General features: G+C 48.7%; 6 protein-coding genes across 6 annotated transcripts; 3 read left to right on the top strand and 3 right to left on the bottom strand.

Moving 5' to 3' along the window:
- Positions 1-349: 349 nt before the first annotated feature.
- POJ06DRAFT_285064 (RanGTP-binding protein-domain-containing protein) lies at positions 350-2,948 on the top strand (the record flags this gene model as incomplete). Its single annotated transcript, XM_056190186.1, has 6 exons — positions 350-370; positions 431-520; positions 594-694; positions 746-941; positions 993-1,484; positions 1,540-2,948. 6 exons carry the CDS (start codon positions 350-352, stop codon positions 2,740-2,742), a joined length of 2,103 nt encoding a protein of 700 aa, XP_056047556.1. The 3' UTR covers positions 2,743-2,948.
- Positions 2,949-3,400: 452 nt separating this feature from the next.
- On the bottom strand, positions 3,401-5,606 carry POJ06DRAFT_243588 (copper fist DNA binding domain-containing protein). Its single transcript, XM_056186383.1, has 2 exons — positions 5,154-5,606; positions 3,401-4,839 (listed from the first exon to the last, which is right to left on the bottom strand). The coding sequence occupies exons 1-2, from the start codon at positions 5,187-5,189 to the stop codon at positions 3,715-3,717; spliced, it is 1,161 nt and encodes a 386-aa protein (XP_056047555.1). The 5' UTR covers positions 5,190-5,606; the 3' UTR covers positions 3,401-3,714.
- Positions 5,607-10,614: 5,008 nt separating this feature from the next.
- Positions 10,615-11,024, bottom strand: POJ06DRAFT_243586 (uncharacterized protein). Its single transcript, XM_056186382.1, has one exon. The coding sequence runs from the start codon at positions 11,018-11,020 to the stop codon at positions 10,751-10,753; it is 270 nt and encodes an 89-aa protein (XP_056047554.1). The 5' UTR covers positions 11,021-11,024; the 3' UTR covers positions 10,615-10,750.
- A 3,519-nt stretch (positions 11,025-14,543) lies between these two features.
- On the top strand, positions 14,544-17,793 carry POJ06DRAFT_243581 (uncharacterized protein). Its single transcript, XM_056186381.1, has 4 exons — positions 14,544-15,044; positions 15,096-15,110; positions 15,169-15,281; positions 15,336-17,793. Exons 1-4 carry the CDS (start codon positions 14,817-14,819, stop codon positions 17,497-17,499), a joined length of 2,520 nt encoding a protein of 839 aa, XP_056047553.1. The 5' UTR covers positions 14,544-14,816; the 3' UTR covers positions 17,500-17,793.
- A 2,227-nt stretch (positions 17,794-20,020) lies between these two features.
- POJ06DRAFT_243573 (peptidase M24, structural domain-containing protein) lies at positions 20,021-22,286 on the top strand. Its single transcript, XM_056186380.1, has 9 exons — positions 20,021-20,405; positions 20,494-20,658; positions 20,711-20,743; positions 20,799-20,923; positions 20,980-21,384; positions 21,435-21,478; positions 21,534-21,567; positions 21,627-21,842; positions 21,896-22,286. Exons 1-9 carry the CDS (start codon positions 20,156-20,158, stop codon positions 22,199-22,201), a joined length of 1,578 nt encoding a protein of 525 aa, XP_056047552.1. The 5' UTR covers positions 20,021-20,155; the 3' UTR covers positions 22,202-22,286.
- Positions 22,287-24,429, bottom strand: POJ06DRAFT_243563 (spinocerebellar ataxia type 10 protein domain-containing protein). Its single transcript, XM_056186379.1, has 6 exons — positions 23,935-24,429; positions 23,690-23,866; positions 23,575-23,633; positions 23,322-23,523; positions 22,574-23,265; positions 22,287-22,516 (listed from the first exon to the last, which is right to left on the bottom strand). Exons 1-6 carry the CDS (start codon positions 24,078-24,080, stop codon positions 22,335-22,337), a joined length of 1,458 nt encoding a protein of 485 aa, XP_056047551.1. The 5' UTR covers positions 24,081-24,429; the 3' UTR covers positions 22,287-22,334.
- Between the last annotated feature and the right edge of the window lie 39 nt (positions 24,430-24,468).

Raw genomic sequence — 24,468 nt, 5'->3', positions numbered from 1 at the left:
TGTGAATAGCCGGGATGCTAATGCAAAAAATTTTTGTCACTGAACACGGGAGAACGCTACCCCGAGGAGCCAACACAAAATGTATTTGAAATGAAAGTTAGTGACTTGGTGATTCGTATCCGCTGCGAGTACGAGACCCAACCTCATTTTGTCAGCAAATTTGCAGCTGGTGCAAATATGCCCCAAGTAGCTTGCTGCATATGACAACGATTGTGCCCTAACCCACAACATTTCCCGGTCAGGGTTTGACTATGACCGCGGTATGTACACTCTTTACTTGTATGTATCCGCAACATAACGGTCAACAGTGCGTTCCGCGATATAAGTCTATTGGGATAGTGGAGGCGCGATGGATGATCTCCTAGCGAGGGTCAGTTAGATTTGTGATCGACGAGTTCTCGAGGACTGACGATTCCGTTGGCTTGTTTAGGCAGGGAATCAAGCCGTTACATTTGCCATTCGATCCGGAATATCACTCGTCTCTGGGTATGCTATACGATCTCTTACGAGATTTCTGGAAGTAGGTGCAGATTTCCATTCTGCGGGCTTTAGCGCCGCAGACATTGTGAATTCGGTCCGCTGACCATGCGCAGAAACTCCCAGAAGACGAGAAAGAGTCGCTTGAGAAGATTAAACGGCGGCTGAATACAAAAATAAAGATAGTGACTCCAGCTATTGATTTGATTCAGTTGATGTACGTGACCGATTCACATTATTTGTTGGAACCACCGACTCACCCTAGCAGAGCGGCGCGAGGAAACACGAGTCTGGACAGCACTGTATCGCTTACGCGTGCATTACGACGAGATATCAATGAGTTTGACACTAGAGTCGAGCAGGCTAGCCAGCGTATGCAAATAGCTAAATCTACAGACGAGAGACGCAAAGCAGCCAAATCCGTGGAACAGTACATGCTGGGACTTCTTTCAAGAATAGAAGACGTATGATTATTGTGGCGAACCGAAAATACGCTGGAGCTGACATTTCGACAGTCTATTCCGTTAATATCCTTAGCATTGACGACGTCCGGCGCGAATCTGTCAGCCTCTTTACCTGATACTGTTTCGCCTTCTCGGCTATTACAAGCATCAGCGTTTCTCCTTGCCGCAGACTCTGCGTATGCAAGCCGTCCATTTGAACGCCATCAAGTTGGTCCTAGATTTACTTTGAAGTTATATACAGTATTTTACGGTACCGCACGAAATCCGCACACTACCACTTCAGGTGATATAACCTGGAAGGAAGAATATCCAAAATGCTACATCGAGATCTTCAGGATTCCAATTAGATTGGAAGATAACAATGGCGAACAGAGCAAAAATACGCGCAGAGATGCGACTGGACAGACGTATTCGTACGAGCTCGTCGTGACCGAAGATTTGGATGATGGACGGTATCATGAAGAATTTGACTCCAAGAATCCCCCGAAGCCTGATGCGAACGGTGTTATTCAAGGGCGGAGTCGAATCATTCCATTGTCTATAGTGAGTATATCGTGCCCACCTTCTGGCATTGTTGGATGCTGAAATTGTGTATTAGATAACAAGGTTGTTTTTCAGCGCGTCAGGTCGATTACTAGAAATTGACGACGCCATCTCTCCAGTCCTAGTCGTGAAACTCAATAAGGCATTCCTTCAACAATCATCATACTTCATGTTCGATGACAGCTCATCGTCTGATGAAGACGAGTTTGCTGCTGACTGGCAAAGCAATGTGGATGAAACTGACGGCTCGATTCTGGCTACGAGGGTAGATTCACCCGCCAATATTGAGTGGCTAGCGTTCGAATTGTGGGCGGACGATGTTGAACGTGCAATGTATGAAGACGAAGAAGATGAAAATGATAATATTGACGAAGAAGTGGACGAAGCAGAAAACTTAGATTCAGCAGGGACGAATAACGAGAAACTAAGACCGAGCATTATTTCTGAAGCAACTCTGGCATCAGCATTTTCTCGTCTCGCACTTAGCAGCGCAGATATTGAGGCAATGATCGCTCCTCGACGTCAACAACCGTCGACCGCTACGTCGACTCAGAGCGGTCAACAACTTCCGCAGCAATCTGCACAGTCATTGAATTCCTTGTCACTACTGGAATATATCATCCGTCTAGCAGCGCTCCAGACGAATGACCAGGCCTCGGCACTGAATATCTCGGACGAGCGTATCGCGCTGTATCTGCGAGATGAAAATCGGACAACGACGCGTGAAGCCGCGCGGGACGTATCAGATCCGATCGGATCGTCGCCATCGCCTGCATTGGCGAGCAGATATGTGGACTCGGGATCGAGACAGCGAAGAAGTCGAAGTTCTACGCCTACCACGACGCCTGTCGGCGCGGCTGTGCGCGGTAGTGGCAGTTCCGTGACTGGAGGGGATAGTGGATTGAGGCGCAGCTCCCGTCTACGGAGCTCTCCTGTCGAAAGTACTACCGCGGCAGGTGCGGAAGCAACTCGGAGATATCCTGTCGTGCAGAACTTGGCCTCAGGTGCAGCGGTTTCAGCTTCGGCGCCAACCACGACAGCGCACCCGACAATTCGCAATGGTGCAACACCAAAAACCCCGCGGACGGTTATACCGCGACATAAACAGGCTACGAACGCGACCGGGAATGCGAACGGTAATGACACCTCCTCACTAACGCCGTGGGAATTGGATAGGTTACAGGCCCTGGAACCTGATGCTCCGAGTCCGTTAGACGGCAAGACAACGCGAAGACGGCGGAGTGGCCGGATCGGATAAGTAGTGTTTCCGCATTGTGGTAGCTTTTTGCATTTATGATATGTGTGGGACTGGGGTAATTGTCTCTTGCTGCATTTGCTATGGCGCCTTCTGCTTTTGATTTATTTTCGGAAAATGTCGTATAAATTTATCGTCTATAGAGCTGGCAAATAACTCACCTTGAAAGTGAAACGCAACTGAAACGATGGACCTGCATGCGTCCCACCGAGCAGGTCAGATTGCGCGGCCAGTGAACGGACGTAACTGCATGAGTAGGGTTGTGCCCACATAATTTATTGTCGAGAAAAAACTGCACAAGCCACCAACCACCACGTCCGTCAATGTCCGAACCGAGTCACAGAACAAGTGTCGATCAGGGGTCGCGCCTAGTCAAGATGGACTAAGCTTGGAAGCAGTTCAGAAAGCTTGGCACTAACTTGACAGGGAATGGTCACTTATATCACTGGGGGCAAAGGATCGGGTGATCCCTTTCTGCTTGTACTGTAGTTCCACTTCTGGAGCAGCTAAACTGCGGGAAATAGGCTTAACTAACTGTAAAAAAGTTGATAGTGACCTAGGCACTTTTGGCGCGGTCGTCATCTTCATCAACCCAGATCCCGTTCGACATTTTGTGCGCGCTTAAAAACGGTATCTCAAACTACTCAGTAGTGTAAAGTCATAACCGAATACCAAATAAATATAAATAGTCATATATAGCAAGTCATATATAGCAAAGCAACATGTCTAAACAATGACCATCCCGAGCGCTATCCAATTTTCAGATCACACATTTACACAGCCGTAAAGTGAAAACCCATATCATACACACAGAAATCAACCAGACGATTTTTATACAGTAGACAAAGACACTATCCATTTACTAGAAAAATTCTCAATATTTAACTCCAGTAAGACAAAAACGAGCACGCCCACAACTCCATTCATTTTAACATCACCCGCAATTTACTACGTTACTGCATAAACCATTGATTGCTATCGTGGGGAGAACTGGCCAAGATCGTATTCTGCTGACGAAGTAACGGTCCTGTAAATCTCCGGCGTAGATATTGATCGCGACGTGACAGCATTAGCAAGAGATGACACATAAGGGAAGGTCGCTGGCGCTATAAATCCAGACGAGTGGACAGTGGCAGGAGCAGAGCTGTACAATTCTGGCGACTCGAAAAGTGCATCGGTATGATCTAAGCCGTATGACGCGGCAGTCGAGAAATCCAAGCCGTTAAACCCACCCAGACCATCTTCTAGGAAATTTGTCATGCCGTCTTGCGGTAAAGCTTGGCTATAGGATATGTCACCCTGGATGAATTGAAGAATGTCCTTAGGAGTCCCTCCGACAGCAGTAAGATCATCGAACGAGCTGTAAGAGCTGTATGTAGATTCTGAATCATATCCATTGCCGCCACTGCCCAAGCTGCTGGCGGACGATGTAGATGCCCTCCCGCCACTCACTTGATCAGTATTGGTCGACTGGCTGTGGAAATTGCTATTATATGGCGCAGATGATGGCTCGGCCTCGATGACAGACGTTGGCACCTCCGGGACCTGTCGGGTAATCGACCCAACCTGAACGCCAAGCGGATTATACGACGAGAGATTCGAGTCGGACATTGACGACACATGACTCTGAGGGCTGCCATAGCGCTCAATGTGCTGATGTGCTGCGGACGGAGCAGGCTGCACCGAGTAAGTCATCGGGACTTGTGCGCCAGGACTGGGGGAAGTTCTAGTAGACACAGTACGATATGGCGAGGAACCATGCAAATGTGGCTTCGCCATTATAGTACTGTTGCGAACGCCGGCGGTGTGACCTGCCTTCAACGCGACCTCAAGAGCGCCAGTAGCAGCGGCCGTAGCCCGTCCTGCGTTCTTCAACTTCGAGCAATCACACTTACCACCATGAGAACAGGTGCAGGACAATGACTCTGGCGACGAGCCAGACTTGTTGTCGCCGCAGTCGCACTTGGTGTGTAACGCATGGTTCTTTCTAGCTTCACGACAATGAGGACATTGAGAAACAGGGCGGCCTTTCGGCTTGATCATAGTTAATGGCCGATCCTTGTGCGAGCATGTCGTGACACGGTGACCGCGAATGCATGTCTATACGAAGAAACCATCACGATTAGCACAGCCCCCACAAACGAAAAGGTAGTCATTGCGCAATCCCAAGAACGAAGAAAATGGCTAGGGCTAGGGCTAGAACCAAGGTACAAAGCCCCACACGTGAAGGCACCCGCAAGGCTTGAGCGTACCCAGCGCCGCACGCGCGACTTTTGCCCGGCCAGCACTAAACCACGAACGGCCTAGCGCCAGACAGCTGGTAGGTAGTTCTGGAACTGCACCCTGACAAGATTCTTCCTTCAAGGAAATGCAATGGATAACATTGACTTAACAACACAAAAAGTGATACATACATCACACGCGTATTTGATGCCGTCGATGAGCACCATGCTGAAAAGGATTGACGAGGTGGAAGAATATAACTGGTCCTGAGATGCCAACTCGGATGTTCGAGAAACGTCGACAGATAGATGGTCACGGCTGAGCCGACGAAAATGTAGCCCAAAGACTTTTGCACTGGCGTCAAATAGCTGAAGTGCGAAGCGACAATCTCAAAGCTAATAGCGAGAGGGTGTGTAAAAGGTGGCACAGGCGGAGAAGTGGATTGGTGGAGACTTTGTGGAAGTGCTCGCACCTACCTGAGGCCGGGAGGAGTCAACGCGACGGGCCGCGGAGGCACTTAAGCTGGACGAGAGCTGTAGAGTCGTAAGCCGTCAGTTCAAAAATATATGTGCAGGCGGACGTGGACAGGACGAACACGAGGGAGGGAAAGAAGGCGGAGGAGGGCCGCCGTCAGTGATATAGGAATCAGTCTGTCGTCCGTTTGCACGCACGAGCGACCGCGGGCGAGCAACCTCTTGCATCTAACTGAGGCGAGCGGCCGCCGGGCTCTCCTGGTCGCGGATCACATTTGGGTCACAATTGCACCAGCCACTGCGCCACCCGAGCCACGTACACCGGCAGCTGCAACCGCACAATGACATCATTGCCGAGATTAGTCCCGGTTCGCCGCACCGGCACACGCAGCGCCGACGCGAAGCATCGCCGTAACCGTGTCGGGAGTCAGAAGTAAGCCTCGCAATAACATGTTCTTGGCGGTAGCTCAGAGTTTTCTCAATTTGGAGTTTCCATGCCCCGTACTCGTCTTTGTCTTCTCTTGCCGGCCACGTGCAATTTCTGGATCATTTTGTAAAAATTATCTCATTCAAAAGAAATCATAATTAAGTAGTTTAAGTTGAGTGGAGCACCTCGTGGCGCATCTAACTAAGCCCGTGCTAACAACATAATCGGTCAGCTTTCGCTGCTGATACACCATATAAGTGACATAGGAAAAGTAATATCACCCGGTCTCAGACGAGACGCTGGTCCATTGTCGCGCGCTCACAGAGGAGTGTCTATTTTTCAGAAAACGGAGCTGGAGACGTTTAGTTCCAGCCTATTGCAGGTTGCACTTCAATATTGTCGGTAGATCTCAGTCAATACACAAGTTGGCATAACGATTAGGATAGTAACGAACCGTATAACTACAGAATGATCTAGAATATCGTGATAATTTGATCGACGCGTCTGCCCTTCAAGGTGCCTGATTCTAGCACAGCCAGAGTACTTAAGCAACTAGAGATGTTCACCCAGATGGACATATCGAAAGCCGGCCAAAGAAGTGCAATAGCAAGTCGAGACTGACGAAGAAAGGGCGTGGACGGGCTAAAAGTCGCTAATGGACAATGCGACTGCAGGCCGCTCAGAACTTCGACGTAACCATTTCGGGAACGGTGCCGCAGGCGGGGCGGCGAAAGCTTGGCATTTTAGAGTTTTCGACTCCACATGCTGAATTCATGTGGAGAATACGATGACCACCAAAAAAAATATCGGGTGACAAAAAGAAAGATTTTGATTGTATTCAGCCAAATAGGCTATGTACTAATGGAATCAATCGAACGAGAGCGAGCGGAATCGCTCCTTACGGGCGACAAGCATTGGCTTCATCAAAGATCGCAATCTGGACCTCTAACTTTAGATCAGCTACAAACGAAGCTGGATGCCGCGATAACAATAGAGTCTCCCGGAGCGCTGTTAAAAACAGACATGCAAGGGGTATCTACTCACACAAACGTGTGTCAGCTGTATGAGCAGTGATGGATTGATGACTGTGTGCTTATCGGAATACAATGTTCAAATTGCATTGACGATTCTGACCAACAGGCATTGCCATTCGGCGCCCATTCGGAATACAAAATGCAGATAGTAATAGGTCTAAGACGTTGAGCCATTTCGAAGTAGTTTGTCGTGAGGTTAGTCGCTGCGAACTGACCGCAATTCGATAACCTAACCCCTACTATTTCGCGCAGAATCCTTACTCTCATGCAAGCGCGCTAACGTGTGAGACGTGATCCTAAGTTTGAGGCTTCCCCGGCAGGTTTCAGACCGCAGAATTGAAAGATTGACTATGTCTTTGGTTCGAAATTTCTAAAATTTCTACAGATTACGTTTACATGCTAGTGCCTCTGCTTAAATCTCGTATATCTTGATGACCAAATATTTATTCAATTCAACGAATGCCAATTAGTGTACCTAGTGGATTCCCTGGCCGCTAGTCTACACCGCCACTGCCAGCACAAGCCATCGAAGTCTAATCCTGTGTCCGGCTAAATGTGCCGTTTTGCCACTGTTAAATAAGTGCTGCCGCCGGAGGAGACAAGCTTTTGACGACCACGGCGCCGTGGGCTAACTGCCAAGTCTCGGATTGGTACCTCGGCGACGGTCCGATTGGACGAACGGGGTATGCGTGCTCACCACGGTACAATAGTAATATGAGGACCCTGCGATAGGTTCGAGTGGACGGAATACCAAGGGGGAATGGCGTAGCTCGAAAAGGAAGAGAGTCCGGAATAAGTGGAATCCATCCTCGCTTGTCGTATATTAAGCCACTGGCTTCAACAGCTCGTTGTCGACTTGTCGTGAATCACTGATGGCACGGACTTGCCAATCGTTTCGTCATTGAATCTATTTTTGTCAAACAAGCATTACGGCGATGCGCACACTTGGCGTCAAGAAAAGCTTGGCTTTGGCGCGTACCCTGAGACTATCCTACTTTGGAACTAGAAGTTTCACAATGCGGACACCGTCACCGTCTCGAAATGATTCGTTGACGAAACGTTAAGCCAGAACCGCCCCCGGCGAAGATTGGTGAACAGAAAGCGCGTAGGCCGCGCTCAAGTGAGGAGCGTCCCTCGCCGTTGTGTCCCGCGCAAAAATTTGTGAGCTTCTCCGGTATCTCCGGCGTCCCTCACAAACTTTTGCGAGCTTCTCCGGCATCTCCGGCGTCTCAAGCACCTCGAGAGTCACATAAGTCACAACCTCAGACACTAGACGCAACCCCAGTCCACCAGCCACAGCTCTTGTCTTGCTCACGAGTCACGAAAATTTTCGGATTCTCTTTTGTCGTAACTCGTAAGTCACGTTATACTATACTACTGAAGGGACATAAACTATAGGTATTTATACGTTGTTATAGTCCGCGATGCCTGCACAACACAACGTCATAGACAATAGGCGGTCGCTATCAAGCTACATTCCTGCCGGAAAACTTCATGTGTCGCCGTTCTCATTAGTATTCCTGTGCCGCAACCGTGATCATGGAATGATAGCGTCATATGTATGCGCTAGCCAGTGAGACTGTGTATTCGGCCAGTCGCCTAGTCATTAGCCATATCGGCTCCGACTCTGTGATTTGTCGGTCACGACTTGCCCAACCTTATGTGCAGCATCGCAGAAACGGTTGGCTCTGCTTCGCCTTAGTCCGGCAGCTAATTGTAGCACAGACGATGACTTTTCCTTTGGTTCTAATAAGATTTGAGATTGCGGTTTTGTTGTCGGAGTCATAGCTGGCAGCAAAAAATTCCAAGCGTCTCCCTGAAAAGCTTGGCATGTCTGGTTGCCGATAACAGACAAAAGCTTGGCAGTATCTTCGGCATGCCTGCAATATGGTTATTTTGACCTTGGTTTCACCGACGCCTTGTAGCCGCATGCCCGACAATACTTCATGCGCCACAACAGCTGTGGTAACATTAGCCATCTGCCGATGTGCATTAATAACAAATCTACTGCCAGCAATCAAACTTTCTCCATCCTGTGTAGCCACTAGCCAGCTGGTCCCTTTACTCGTTGGATATAAAAATAAACCTATGCACAGTCACCAAACCTTAATCTCCCTTGCAGAATCTACAAACCCAGTTATCTTTCTGATTAGCATAATTTTGACTATACTCCTCTTCAACTGCGGAATTGGCGCTACTCTCCTGGCCCTGCAGATGCACCAAATCCTCCTGCAAAACATACAAGCCGTACTTATTTTTGACAAGCACGCGTTTCTTTAAATTCCTGCATACCTCTTAAGCTTCAAAATAATGAGCATGTTGGTGAAAATGCTGTAGAAACCCAGTATCCGATCGGGAAGTTGGGCGCTTTGGTGGAATAACTCTGAGATCCAATCCATGAATAGCGAGAAGAACGAGCTTCCGGCGATTGGAATAATGAAGGCGAAGAATTTGAGGCCGAAGGAGATGTTCCAACCGCGATGAGTAGGTTGCCGAAAAATTGGATCGAGACTGCTAAAAGGAAGAATTGCCATCGCCACCCGGTCAGATCTGATGCCACTGCGATACGTAGGATGTCACGATCGTAATTCCGGAGCGGTTGTGGGCAGGATGTTTGTCATCTGGACTGAATGTAGCGCGACTTTTGCCACAGATTCATATAGTCGGCGCCGGTGGTAATGTATACGCTGTATTACCTTTTAGTATAATTCACTCGGTATCCCACGATTCGCTGTCACGTCAACCGCGACGGTCCCTTTCGCCCGATCTCCTGCGTTAAAGCAATCCCATCGCTCTGAACTTCCGAGTCGGCCATCTCGCCCGCGTGTTGGTCCGCAAATCAGGAATCGCAAAGTATCCCAGTAGTCCGATAGGTATGTCGATAATACACTCAACGATGAAAAGCCACAGCCGTCCCGCGAGACCGAGACACCCGAAACTCCACGATATTTAGCAACTGCTGAATTTGCCTTGTGGGTAAGTGTTTATCAGCTATGTGGCTATAGTTAGGGCTGTTGCGAATACGAATATCGGCGGTTTTTCCCAATATTCGTATTCGATATTCGACTCTTGAAAGGCATTCGAATAATATTCGATATTCGTATTCGACAAATAAGGTTTAGGTCGAATAATATCGGCTCGAATATTCGTATTCGATCGAATATCGGTCCAAATCACGTGATATTAATTAAATAAGTTAGAGCATTTCCTATTACAGGCTATTTTAGGGTTAGGGTCAGGATTAGGGCTTCTCGAGCTTGAAATCCCACTGTATTCATTTCTCTACGGTTGATTATGTAATACTTTGTCGAATATCGAATATCGGCACGATATGTCGAATATTCGATTCGATGGTCGAAGAATGCTTCGAATAATATTCGATATTCGTATTCGACGACGGGGGATTGGCCGATATCGTATCCGACGCCGATAATCGGTCGAATAATATTCGTCTATTCGAATATCGTCAACAGCCCTAGCTATAGTGACTATCCTTGTGCATCAGTGTCGTGGTTCTCCACAGCATTGCGAACTACGTAATTGATAACGTGATCTGCTGTTTATCGCGCAATATTACGCGGACCGTCGTTCTTGTTCCGATGGTGCGGCAAAAAGAGTATGGAGGAAATATGAACTGTCTCAGAACTTCCTTAAACTCTAACGGTGTGATCGCCCGCGGCGGTCGCCCGTGTCACTCCTCATTGAGTGTTTCGAAGCCCGTCGGTTCAATTCGTGTCATCGAGGTATGAAGTGAAGAGAACCACTGGAATTCCGCTACCTGTGAACGTTACAGACGATATCTGTACAATAGCAATAGAGTTGTTATTTTGACATGCAACACCGCTGAGCGATACTTAAAGAGGCAATAAAGTCGCACGGCTCAGCAGGGACTGGCCGCGAGGATGAGGGAGGGAGCAGGTAGCTGACCATTTGCGATTCGAAGATGATGGATTCAACTCATTCAATTCGTACATGAACATCATCAGGCAGACATTTGCAGACGACGGGCCAGGCATACTCAGATTTGTGGCCTTGTCAATATAGGTGTATTCAAGGTGACCGGGCCAAAGAAATAATAAGAAAGAAAGACAAAACCAAGCAAAGATAACAAAGGTAAAACTCATAAATATGCATAAATTGAGCGTTAATGTGATCTTACAGGATCCAACGCTTGCCCAGAATGTACCTTCACCCTTCTTGTGCCCTCTGTCTCTCAGGAACTTCTCACGAACAACCCCCGCGTAGTTAGACCGTGCCGTCATTCGACGGATATTCCGTTTGGACTACGAGGGTTCGTGGTATTGTTCCATAAGTGGGCCAGGATATCGGCACTGTGTGAGATGGTCGGTATACAACGCTCGATCAGTGCGTCGGCAAACAACAGCACAGGGCCCATAGTGACCCAGCGAATTCGAGCGCCGAGAGTTGTTGTAAGTCGGGATCCCCGTCTTTGTTTTCTCATGTAATAATTTCCGACCTGGCGTTTACTTTTTGTGTTTGAAAGTCAGTTTATTATTAAAATTTATAAATTACCTGGTGGAAACAATGAAGAGAATAAATAGACAGAAACCTAAATATACAATCGAAACAGCGCACCCAACAAAACAGAACGACAAAGCGACGGTACCGACTACCGGCCGGAGCCTATGGCCCACCACACCAAACTCACGCCAGTGTACTGCCAAGAAGGACCATCAGCGTTCGGAGCCGGCACGGACGGAGAAATAGAAAGATAAAGATAAAGGGCTGCCTACTACACCGGGGAGCAACGTGGAGTAAGGCTCAGCGCTAAAGAGAAGGCGAATGTACATCTGCAGTACAAGGACCGACACGAAGGCACCACTTGATGACGAAGCCCGGTCCCCGCAGCGATGTCCTCACAGACTATGCAAGAAGACAAAGCCGGCATCGGACCGAGCACGGCAGCGGCAGGTCGGAGAGATGGACAGACAACCAGCTAAAGAAACCAACACCCCCCGAAGAGACCCCACCTAAAGAAGCGGTTACTCCCCCCACGCAGTTTATTACGATCAGAAAATCTTCTCGTTTCCGTCGCTCCGATTCGCAGCCGAATCATGACTGAGCGACAGAATTGACGCATATGTGCGCGAGTCGCTTTGCCGTTGTTTTTGTGTTCTTTGTGTGGTGGGTTTTCCGGCATATTGTGTCATGAGGTTAGGAGCAGGTCCAGAGTGTATAAGTAGGTTTAGATCCCCGCGGCGGAAGCATTAGAGGATTATTTTAAATCAAAGACTCCGCGATGCGATGAGTTGAGTTTAGTCTGCGCCGCATGCAGGCATGACTCCAGCTATGATGCGTTGGCTCTAATCCGAACCAAGGATGTTCGACGGCAACCACCATGATCGCATTTCCTCGAACGATGCTGGGTATATGTCACGTGTTGTAAACATCCACTATTATTGATGAATAGCTAATGCAAAATCGTGCTTGTCCGATTAACGGCAGACGCGCTTGTGATGGCAGATTGGACCATGCGCTGGTGCAAGTAGCTAGCGACCTGTCTGCAAGTCAAAGGTCTCGAGAGATGTGGTGGGTCCTGTGCAGGGGCTTGGGACGTTATCGCGCGTCGCGTTTACAAGTGAAGCGCAAGCGATCGATCGGGACAACGTATCGGCCGGCGTGGGGGGTCCTCTCTGGTCGACCGGAGTTGGGAATTCCGATGCCTACAGATATTCAAGTGACGGGGAATAGAATGTTCGGGTGATAAAAGAGCGGTATGCTAACGCGCAGATCGACAGTCGCTGCAAGCGGATCTCAAGAGGATTTGTGTATAGCAAAATGTCTCTTGATCGGCGGGCCTAAATTCGTCTTACATACTTCCTGGGCCCTCCACGGCGCGCCAGAAGAGTTACTATAATATTATGCATATACTAAAGCTATGTTAAATCTGTTTACGAGTAAGCCACAGAAAAAATACGGCCAAAATCAAACACGAATGTCGGAAAGTACACGAGAAAGCATTATTGGCCGGAAGTATTCCCGCCGAGTCAAGGTTCCGTTGACATACAACCGCAACCTAAACTCGGAAGCCGGGCCCCAGCCGCCGGCCCGTGTTCTAGACCGGCGTGCCCAAACTGCTACCAGCTTAAGCAAGCAATTAATCGGGATATCTTTACAAAATACACAAACTACAGAGCTTCTATTTGACATGGTTATCGATAGGAATGCGCTCGTATATTCATCCCGTTAAAGTGGGGCACGGGGTCTGCTGCTCCGGACGTATGGCGGTTCACCCCCACACTTTTTGCCATGGTCGGCCTAACTTCGGGCGAAAAATTGAATGCAACGAACCGACTATGGGATGGCCATCGCGGTTCTGCAAAGTTACGCTTAATAAAAGATCGGACCAGCGCGACGGAAAGAGAAGTCAGAGCCGCCAGTTCAGAATGAGAACGTATTGAGGAATGAGAACACCCTCTGTGGGTATGTGCTGCTGCATCTCCGCACTCGGAAGACCGAACATACTCACCAAAGCATACACAGAGAGCAAACTGAACTGCTACATCATCTTGTCATCACATGCTAAGTAGTTGATGTGTCGCGGAATCTCGGACGAAGAGCGCGCAGGGGACGGAACCTTCGTTTGAGTTGTCGCAGCAGTTCGCCGGATCACCTTGACCGAGGATAAACTAAAAATCGCGAGCGGACCACTTATTCCGCGACTTGTCTTGGTTGCCGAACCACTTATGCGAACATCTGGACGACACGGCTATCGGAGTCTCCTCGGAAAAGCGACGTTTCCGCTGACTTTGGCATTCGGTGCCAGGCATGTAACAATCAACCTACTGGTCGGTGGTCGACTCAGCTACTCATTTATATATATGCATACTTACAATCCCATGTATGGGCAAAGACACAGGGGATGTAGTGCAATTGAATTTATTCTGCCGCAGCCGACAGAGACAGGGTCCGACGAAGGATTATTATCCGGATGTTGTGTGCGGCCACCAGCGAGCGGGTCGGGACCGAACCGTGACAAGGGAAATCGCGGGATGAGAGCTCCTTTGGGACATACTGGCCCACTAACTGCGTGCAAGCTGAGGGCCTCGTACCCTTGCAGTGGAAAGCACGTGGGTTCTAATCGTCGCGGGTTTGCTGGCGGTTACGCCGCAGCTGGCTTGTGCATTGCGCATTGGCGAATAGCGAGGCGGGGTAAGTCCGGAGGAGTGACAGCGGGCATCGCTCCGTGCATCACCGAGCGCGTGACTTCCCCAGACGGGGCTGCGTCCGCACATCGCCGGACCGCATGTTACGTGCAGTTTAATGGAAAAGGTGCAGCAGTAGATTATTGTGGAGGCGCAGGTCATCCATTATCAACAACTGTTTTTGCTCCATAAGGCAGAATAAGGCAGAGATGGTTAAATAGGCGCTAGGCGCTAGCAATTGCCGACAACCGCAGTTTGGCGGACCTGGTTGGTGCACGATGCGGAGTGTGGAGACGCGACCCGGCCCGAACAGGCTGACCCGGACTTGTTGCTCTTGTACGACAAACTTAACACACGCCATCGCCCCCGCGTTGCGATGCGGTTGAGGTAAGGTTTTTTTTGTTTTTGTGGGTCTGAACCCAGCCGCCGTGGGCGATGGAAACGTAAAGTTGGTCAGGTCGGTCGAGTGCCGTCCTCTTCTAATTTTCCCCGCGTCTGGTCTGCCGCGCTACCTTAATCCTGAAATTCTTCCGCAACCAAAATGATCAGCCCCCCCGTCGGTACCTAACCTCCCCCGTACCATCTGGCCACATGCCAGACCTCTCACTCCATCTCGTCATTTTTTTTGCCTCTTCCCCTTCCTCTCTCTTCTCACTCTCCCTCCAAATCCACGACTGCTCTATCTGCTACAGACTCCGTCCTTTCTGTCTTGCTCACTCGGTCCTCTACTGCTCTACTATAGGGCTCGTCCCGCATGGCCTCCGTGCCCTCCTTGTCGTTTTCGCGTCACCACTTCTCCCCGTTCTCGACCGCTCCCCCCCACCAAATCCTTGCCAAAGCCTACCACCACCAGCCGTCGTCGCCTGCCATGACCGTCCCGCCTGGTCCAGCCCAAATCGCTACACCGCAGGCCCAGACGTCTACAGTATCCGACCCGATCGTGCCTCGGAAACGGTCAAAAGTGTCGCGAGCCTGTGATGAGGTGCGTATAATTTGGAAGCTGTCTTGCTGCTTGCTAACTCATACGCTCTAGTGTCGGCGCAAGAAGGTGAATAGATTCTGGGAATATAATTGCCTTTTGAGTGTCAATCGCTTACACAAACCAGATTCGATGCGACGCAACCGCCGACGGTGTCCCCGAACAATGCTCGTCCTGCAAGCGAGTAGGCGAGAAATGCTCCTTCAGCCGTATCCCGATGAAGCGCGGCCCAAGTAAAGGGTATCGTCACTCTTTTTGTTACGCTCATGTATCGCAAGCCTAATCTCAAGATAGTTATATCAAGGAACTCGAAGATCGGCTAAATTCCCTTGAAAGCTCGTTTTCTACCGGCGACGTCTCTACCCCTCGTCGCGACAGCGCCACCTCTGAGGCCCGGACCTCGAACGATTTGACCGCGACAATTACGAGCGGACACAAGACCAGCATAAGTAGCACCGGCAGCAATAACTATCCGGCAGATTCACCAAATTCGCAATACAGTTCGTCATACACTTTTGGTTATCAGGCCGCCGGCTCTCCGCGGACCGTTATTCCCGAACAGCCGCGGCAACGAACAGACTCGATACATTCGTTACCTCCTCCTCAGCAGTCACAGAATTCTCAGCAGGCTCTGCTAAATTCTCCGACATTAAATCCTAGTGGCCCCGGTCGCCGGAAACGAGCGTTCTCGAGCACGACCGAATACAGCAATGAACTCGGTAGACCAATACCACCGCTAAAGACTCCGTTCTCGAATACCACTACGGAGCGATTGCCATCGATAGATTCGTTCCGGTTTGGGTCGGGTTCGCAGTTGCCGCCTCTGCAGGGGCCAACTGGCGCAGGCGCAAGTGTTGTGGACGAGCCGGCGCCGCCGTACATGGCCCCACCCAACGGACCGAATCATTACTGGAAGCCTCCTTATGAGACCGGCGTCAGTCGGCCCCTCGGCGGATCGACAAATGAAAATGCCAGTCCCCGAGCATCGATTCAAATTGGAGTGCCACCGCTCTCGTCGTCTCTGCATGTGCCGGCCCCATCGGTAAGGTCTCTGCAACGGCATTCGATTGGATCCGGAATGATGGGTTCGTATGGACCCAGTACCGGTGACCATCGTGCGGGGACGGATTCATTGTTTCCGTTTACCTGGGACGAGGAAGCTGTTGATGCATATTACCGGTATATTCATCCCACCTTTCCCATCCTCGCCCAGTCTCGGTCTCGTTTGCGATATCGCCTTGTTGCTACAACTTCGCCTATCCGAAATTCGTGTCTGCATGCGTTATATGCGCTCATCCGTGGCATGGTTTCTGCGCAACGCGGCGAACAGGATCTGCAACGTGCAATTCAACATCTGAACGACGCGCAGAGGGATACTGCCAAGCTTCCTCTTGCGTCGTCATTGGTCATAATCCAGACCATGGTCCTCCTTGCTCTTGAAACAGTCAATCACGGTGCGGCGGCGCTAGACGATGGTCTTCGCTCTCTATCTCATTGGTTAGGTGCTGCAATCGGTATGGCCAACTCTCTCCGTCTTCACGCGGCACCTTCATCGCTGTCAGCACCATCTTCATCGCCGCCTCCTGATGACTCGGACCTCGACTCTGATGTACGCCTGGGCCGGCGAATATACTTAGTGATCGGCATGATCGATCGATGGCACGCGATGTCGTTATCGCTCCCGTTACAGGTTCCAGACCATACGATGCATCTTGTCTCAGATGACCACGTCTCTCTAACCACCGCCCCATACCACCTTGTCCGTCTGTCACTTGTTCTTGGACACGTTCTTGAAGCAAGTGCATTCACTGATGACTCCACGCCTGGATCACGGCATCATATGGCTACGGTACTTCGCGGAGAATTGGAACGAGTACGAGAATCGATTGAGGACGTGTGGGATGCGAAACCAGAGTTGGAGATCGTGTATTGGCATATCAAGCTGGCCATATTGCGTCTCCTACACGTTCCGGATCCGCAGGTTCTGCTTGGACCGGCTACTAGGATGGTTGGATTCTTGGTTCAACGGATGCAGAATGCACGCGCCACACCAAGTTCAGTGTCGCCTTCTAATCCGGCAGCGATCGGGTCGGCGGCAGCGCCGACCTTGATGTCACCACTTGATCACCATTTTTTTGCGCTTGTCGTCACAACCCTTCTTGACTTGACTGAGGTTCATGATGCCCGCGACGATGCGTGGCGGTCGTTGAATATGGTTCTCGATGCGTTGCCGTACTCTCTGGAGCCGGCAAAGTGGGAAGCCTGTGTCCGTCGCGCGATCGAAACCCGAAAGCGCGCATCCGCTGGCGGCACGACCAGTAACACCGGCTCGTCATCTGGATTAGAGCGTTTAGCCGCTATCGCGGTCGGTGAGGCGACTGGGGCTGGCGGTGGGCCAATGGTTGCCGAGACTGTCAAATTGAGACGACTGGGATATCTTGGATATCTTGCGTTGTAAAACGGCGCGTGTAAATACTACATTATTTGTTTTTGTCAAAGTTTATTCAAAAAAGACGAGTACGATATTGGAATATTGGATAACTTCGTTGGGTATGGTTTGCTTTCCAGCTGGTGTTTGATGGTGGGCGAATCGTTCGTGATATCGAATATTGTGTAATACTAAATTTACAGATCTATATGTTTTTGGAGTCTTGTTTTGCCTAATAGTTACTTTTATTTGTGAATCTGTACTTTTGCAGCTAAAATATGTTGGCGTATTATTGTTAGTCAATCTCAGCTGGTAGTCTGTGTGTCTCATGTATCAATAACGGATTCGTATTGTGCGTAATACCATGGAGAGTCAAGTTATATGTTCAATCCATGCTGCGCCTTTTTTTTGTTTTATGCCACTTACGAGCAGCAGTTTAAGTGGCTTTGCGCACTGTAGACCGCCCTAAACAAATCGTTGCAGTTTTCTGCTACGTGACACTTGCGTGTTTTCCACAAGACATGCAGCTTAAAAACTAGAAGGGTTGCGAGAGCCAGTCTCGGCCGTTGGCATCTGCCTCCCATGGCTCTTGGAAATCAATAACTTACTCTCTTTCTAAAAATCAGGGGTTACAATTATTTTGTTATAAACTTCAGTAGGGCTGTCGGCGGGATGGCGGATATGGCGGATGCGGATATCGAATAAATATCCGTCAGGTCCCAAATTGGCGGATAAGGCGGATAATGGGATAATTTCCTAATGAGGAAAGATCGAGATGGTATTGAGCGTGGAGTATTTATTTATGGTCGGGTCCTGTTGGTAGAGATGGGTAAACTAAAGTCAACTTAAAGTGCTAAGTTCAGTTAAGTTTAAGTCGAGACCATGGGAAAACGAGTTAAGTTTGGAAGCCGAACCCAAGGAGAAGTGAAGTTTAGTTCAAGATAAGTCGACTTAAGTTGACTTCAACTTAAAGTTACCCATCTCTACCTGTTGGCCCCAACTAAATCTGCCCCTAACCCAGGAATTTGATACTAAACTATGAAAGGAAATAGTCTAACCTAAAGGCTAGCGCGATAATTAGTGGATTTATTCGATCAAGGCGGATACAGGGCGGATTTATTCGACAAGATGGCGGATGGCGGATGACGAATATCCGCATTCGACACAGCCCTAAATAAATCAGACAGAACTTGGAATGTGCATTACATTATATAGACCTATGACATGTAGTTTATTGACGACCTTAGTTTCGTGGACTCTAGTATCCATCCCCATGTTAAGCCCGACCATGTTTATTGGATGTTGGACTTACGATGTCCATTCTGCTCATTCCCACTTCTGCCTAACAACTTGCGATAGGTATTCCTTAGTGTGGAATCGTCCGCCGCACAGAAAGCCCACTTCGACCGATTGGATCTCTTTTCCCGCTTACCTCTGTGTTGCCGAAGCGTTAAAATGGGCTCTGGCCGTTTTAGATACCCGTCATAGTCCCGACAAAGCGTCGCTTTTGTACGGAAATACCTCAAAGATAAGCCCCAGAATGAGGGAAGAGTTCCTGCATTCAAGGGTGCTGTAACGACCTCGTTGACGCTTTTTAAGGTGATCAAGGTTTCCCTGGTATATAGAAAGAGAATCTCAAACAGTTTATATTATTCTCTAGGTACTTTACAAGTTGACTGACACACATCCCTTCGGACGAGGAACTCCTGAACTTTGACTCCGAAGTCGGGAACCAGCCGCCCTCTTGTTGGGATCCGGGCGGCATTGTCCTTTCGTCTGGATGTTGTTCAATATGCTTGTTGATCCCGTCCACTCTGGTCATCCGTCGCGTGCCGCCAGACGTACTCCAGCCACTCTGAAGTCCAGGCAACCTGGTCATAAATCGCAACACACCCTCCTCAAAATCTGCCGACACTAGCACAGACAGTCCCGCCTGCGTTCACTAAATCCGATCATGAACAAAGACGTTGGACTGAAAAAGGTGTTAAGGAAATTAGAGTGGTAGGGATACTCTAATATAGGCGTAACTTTTCTCCAGTAAATGAGCCCTGGATTCCTGATCTCTCCTCGTTCGACTCGTTCCCTGTTAAATAATAGCTTATGTCAATGTGTTTCGATCCACATGAAATGTGTCGCTAGCAAGCTCAAGTGCCCATATCCTGCCCTACTACTGACTCAATATTTTCCCACCGCGAATGCAATGTTCATCCAGACACAACTAGCAAGCCCGTGGCATATCTAGATACTGTACTTTGCCGGGATAGTCGCCAGTCTCTCAGCATCAGTGTCTTGCGTATCAGATGGTCAGATGCATTCTCCATACCTTGAGCCACAAGGATTTTCTCAACTATTGTCTCTGCGTCGCATGGTGTCATTTCAGACCGAATTGAGGGACCTATTTATGGCAACAGTTAATAGTGCAATTGAAAAGAAATTTAAACTACCTACCGAAATAATTGGTTGTCGTGTTGCCGCGCGACCCTGTTCTCACAAACTCCGAGTCTCGAGCCGCATGTCTCCAACTCAATGATTCCCGAGGCCTGTCGCGGGACTTTGAGCAAACTAAACAACCCACCGCGCGTCGAGCTGTAAATTCCCACTGCCTCGCAACGTACTATGCAAAACTGATCGTGCTAGATATAACTTTTTTTGATACGTCGAACGATCGGAGAAACTCGGACGCAAGATGATGCGACAGTATATTAGGCTTAGTCGGACACCACCAACTGGCCGCATCTGGACACACCATCTGTCGACAAACTTAACACCTACCAAAGAATGCACTGGGATCCGGAGTATAAGTACGACCGGCATAATGCCGAAATACATACAACAAAGCAATCCTAAAATCCGTGGCCGACGAGGGTTTGCGTTACAGACCGGATTCGGGCAGCCTACTTTCGAAACCCGACCGCACATGCTAAAAGAAGGCGAACGTGAGTGGAAACCTTGTTTTGTTGACCATCTCTAGATTTTCATACGAGGAAGTGGAATACTGACGAGGCTTTCTTTGTGGGAATTTAGTGACGCCGGGAATTTCGGCACTAGAATACCACTTGCGAAGACAGAAGCTCATCGAGCAACTACCCGTTGGCGCGGCCGCGATTCTGGTTGGGAATGAAGTCAAATATAGATCTGGCGCGGTATTTTACGAATTCCATCAGAATCCCGATTTCTTCTACCTGTCTGGTATGTGAATTGAATGACCATAAAAATGCTTGTTCGCTGAAGACTGGGCCAGGGTTTAATGAGCCTAGGGCGGTCATGGTAGTCGGTAAGTCGAGGATTGCTGCAGTCAATATATTGGGTCTAATGTGATCGGGAATAAGAAAAGCCAGTTGAGAATGATTACATCTTCCATCTCTATGTGCAGCCCAAGGACGAGCGGAAGGAGTTATGGGAGGGCCCTCGCACGGGCGTCGACGGCGCTCTCGAAGTATTCAACGCCGATGAGGTCAGTTTGCAAATTCCCCTCAGAATTTGTGTTGTTGCTAAAACCTCCGGACAAAGGCTGGTGATATCAAGTTTATTAGAAAATACCTGGATGACGTTATTGCTCGTGCGACGTCATTATACATGGACATACCTGCCGCCAACAGCGAAATCGCGAGTTTCTTCCACCCACACGTACGACGCGCGACAATGGAAGTCAGTATCCTTGAACTCATCAAACATCACAAGAAAGACGCGATCCTGCGACCACTGACCCGCATCGTGCAGAGTCTCAGAGCTATCAAGTCGGAGGCGGAGTTACAAGTCATGCAGAAAGCGGGAAAAATTTCCGGGCAAGCAATTACGAGAGCATTTGGACGACGATTTACGAAGGAGGCTGATTTGAACGCGTATTTGGACTATGCGTTTCGAATTGGTGGATGCGAAAAGTCGGCTTATGTGCCTGTGGTGGCTGGCGGGAAGGTATAACTAGCGCTACTGTGACGAAAAGCCGACGTACTGACGCGTCCCAGAATGCACTCGGAATCCATTACACGAGAAATGACGATGTCCTGAAGTAAGTCAGTCCGTTGTGGTGCTTGGGTTTAAACTGGCTCACCTGTTGACTATAGCGACGGCGATATGGTTCTGATTGATGCCGGTGGAGTAAGTTCCAATCTATAATCACAGCGTCACGACTTCTGGCGATTCTAAGTTTATTTTAGCAATACGCTGGCTATTGTGCGGATATCTCACGCGCGTGGCCAGTGAACGGCAAATTCACTGAGCCACAGAAAGACCTGTATCAGTGTGTGTTGAACGTCCAGAAGGAATGCATTAAGCTAGCCACCACGTCAAATTCATTAGAAAGTATCCACCGTTCGTCTGTTGAATTATTCGCTTTTGAACTGCGCAACGTCGGATTCAATGTCAGCCACAGTGTATGTCTCATGCAATTAGGCTTCTAGATGGGCTAAATGTAACGGATGTTTAGGACATCAACGCAATTCTGTATCCACACTATGTTGGACATCATCTTGGCTTAGACGTACATGACTGTCCTGATCAATCACGACGACAGAGCTTGCAGAATGGCAACGTCATAACTATAGAACCTGGTATCTACGTCCCAGTAGATAACCCTAAGTTCCCGAAACCTTTCCGTGGTATAGGTATCCGCATTGAGGATAATGTGTTTATCCATGACGATTCGCCGATCGTAACGAGTGGCGAGGCCGCAAAGGAGATAAGAGACGTCGAGCAGGCTTGCGAAGTGTCCTGGAGTGACATGAATACTTAGCAAATCCGAATGTATATACGTGTAAATTATTTGCTTGTCCCGTTGATCGATTATAAAGTGATGGAATATTTGCATTATGGATGTTTTGGATGTAAATATGCATGAATTGTCTATGTACATAATTGTGCGGTTTCTATGTCCTGTCTTTGCGCTTCAACGCGACCTTACCATCGATAATCTGGGTTTCGTAGCCAGCTTCCTCCAACGCATCGGTAGTGACTGCTTCTCTGGCTTCGAGACTCGCGACAAATGCCTGATTTTCTTCGTTGTTGTCTAAGAGACCCTTGATGCATAGCACTGCATACTCTCGAATAACTGGACACGCCGTCAGAAGCTTCTCACGCCGATATATAAATAGATCACGACACTTACATGGGTTACAGTCATCAATGTTGCATTGTGAAAGAATCACGGGCAAACCGCCACATTCCCGGATCTGGTCCTGTACGATTTTATTATCTTGCACTATAATGCCCAATATTCCAACCAGTTTTTGCTTCAGTGACGGAAACTCATAGGACGGTATCTGGCTATCAGGATTTCCAGATTTTAGTGTCCGTCGTGGAACCAAATCGGCCGATCGAACGAGCAAATCCAGAAACTCCGGCACAGAATTAATATTAATCATGAAAGACTTCGCGTCTGCTGAAAGTGATATCAGGCTCGTAATGCATTCCAACAAATCGAGGATGAATAATGCTAGCCGTTCCGTTGCTACGTTGCCTATTTTCTTCGTCATAACTTGTACTACCAGAGGTTTGCATTCGCAAAACACGCCACAGTAGAGAAATTCCGTGAGGTCAAGCTGATTGCAGTCCGTATTCTTAGCTGTCAGATATGCGTCTAGAAGCCTCATGAGCTTAACTTGGCGTTCGGATGGAATGTCAACCGAATCTGACGCAGTTTCGTAAATGAGTGGGAAATAGCTGTACCGTATCAGGCCCTCGAAAACTGAATATGCGAGTTCGAAATTACTCAATCCCTCATTCTTCATCCAGGTGTCGACCTTGTCTAGAATACTGTTTAGGAGGATGGGGCCGCCCGTCGAATTCAGTAGCCTGACACTGGACAAGCTCGTAAGCACAGATTGCGATAATTTACATTAGCACCAATAATATACCTTCGATCGACCGACGACCTTATTGATCCGGCGATGAATATGAGAAGTGGGCCGTACGAATCGTCGTCAAGACCACGTAGAATTCTGATGAGTGTTGGTTCGTCGTATTGGTTTACGAACACGGCCCACACATCGTCCAATAGATTATCATTCGATGCACACAAGTTGACCAAAGTTTTTAAACACGGCGCACTCAGAGACTCTATAGTAACTTAGCCATACATACGACATCACACATTGTCTCATTATATACGTTTTATACACTCATCATCAGCCAAGACGCAAAAGAGTTCATCTTTCAGATAGCGTGATCTAGACCTAGTTATAAATATCCCATCTCGCGGCCATGCTGTTGCATTCACACGTACGCAGGCTCTTGAGCTAACGGTCCAGCCGCCAGTAAGTTCATCGACAAGGTAAGGATCGCTCGTATCAGGCTATATCGCCTACCCGACTCTTCATCGGCGGAAAGTTTCACCGCGCGTAGTCCGGTCAAAACCGATGATATTGATCTCCATATGTCCTCTGATTGTCCAAAAGTAACTCTATCTGTCAATTAGCTCAAAAAATCCAAACTATACACAGAGGATCTACTATTACTTCTGCCGCGTACCTCGAGTCAGTGTCTTTCACTATGGCAGATATGCGTGCCATAGATCCATCGAACACTGGTTGCTGTTTAAGAACCGCTGCTCTGCTGTATTGCTCTGCTGGAGCAAGACTATTTAAAAAAAAAACAGCTTCTTCTAGAGTTACCATTGTAATGTTTGGACATTACCCCGCGAACTCCTGATCTGAAGACAATTGAAACGGATTAGAGGACTTTTGAGCAAGACAAACAAAGCAAGACGCCAACTCGTCACTTCTCCCTCTACTACTCTTCATGCCGCAGTTTTCTTGCATACATTTATATAAAAAGTGAAAGTACCTTTCTACCAGGATTCTACTTAAACTCGATATGATAGGCTCTACATTACAAGAGACGATTCTCAGCCTAATCGAACATAACACTCGGGGTTTTGTATACAAGGAGTTTAACTCCGGCGGTCCCGACGCTTAGCGAGCTTGCACCGGCCTCAGCTCGTATCTTTACAAGAATGGAATCTGGGCTCAATCAATACACTAATTAATGAATATTTACACAGTA

Source organism: Lipomyces tetrasporus (genome assembly GCF_029532465.1).
Source record: "Lipomyces tetrasporus strain NRRL Y-64009 chromosome Unknown POJ06scaffold_1, whole genome shotgun sequence".
Classification (NCBI taxonomy): domain Eukaryota; kingdom Fungi; phylum Ascomycota; class Lipomycetes; order Lipomycetales; family Lipomycetaceae; genus Lipomyces; species Lipomyces tetrasporus.
Note: the sequence above shows the minus strand (reverse complement) of the source record. Positions and strands in the feature narration are given on the sequence as shown.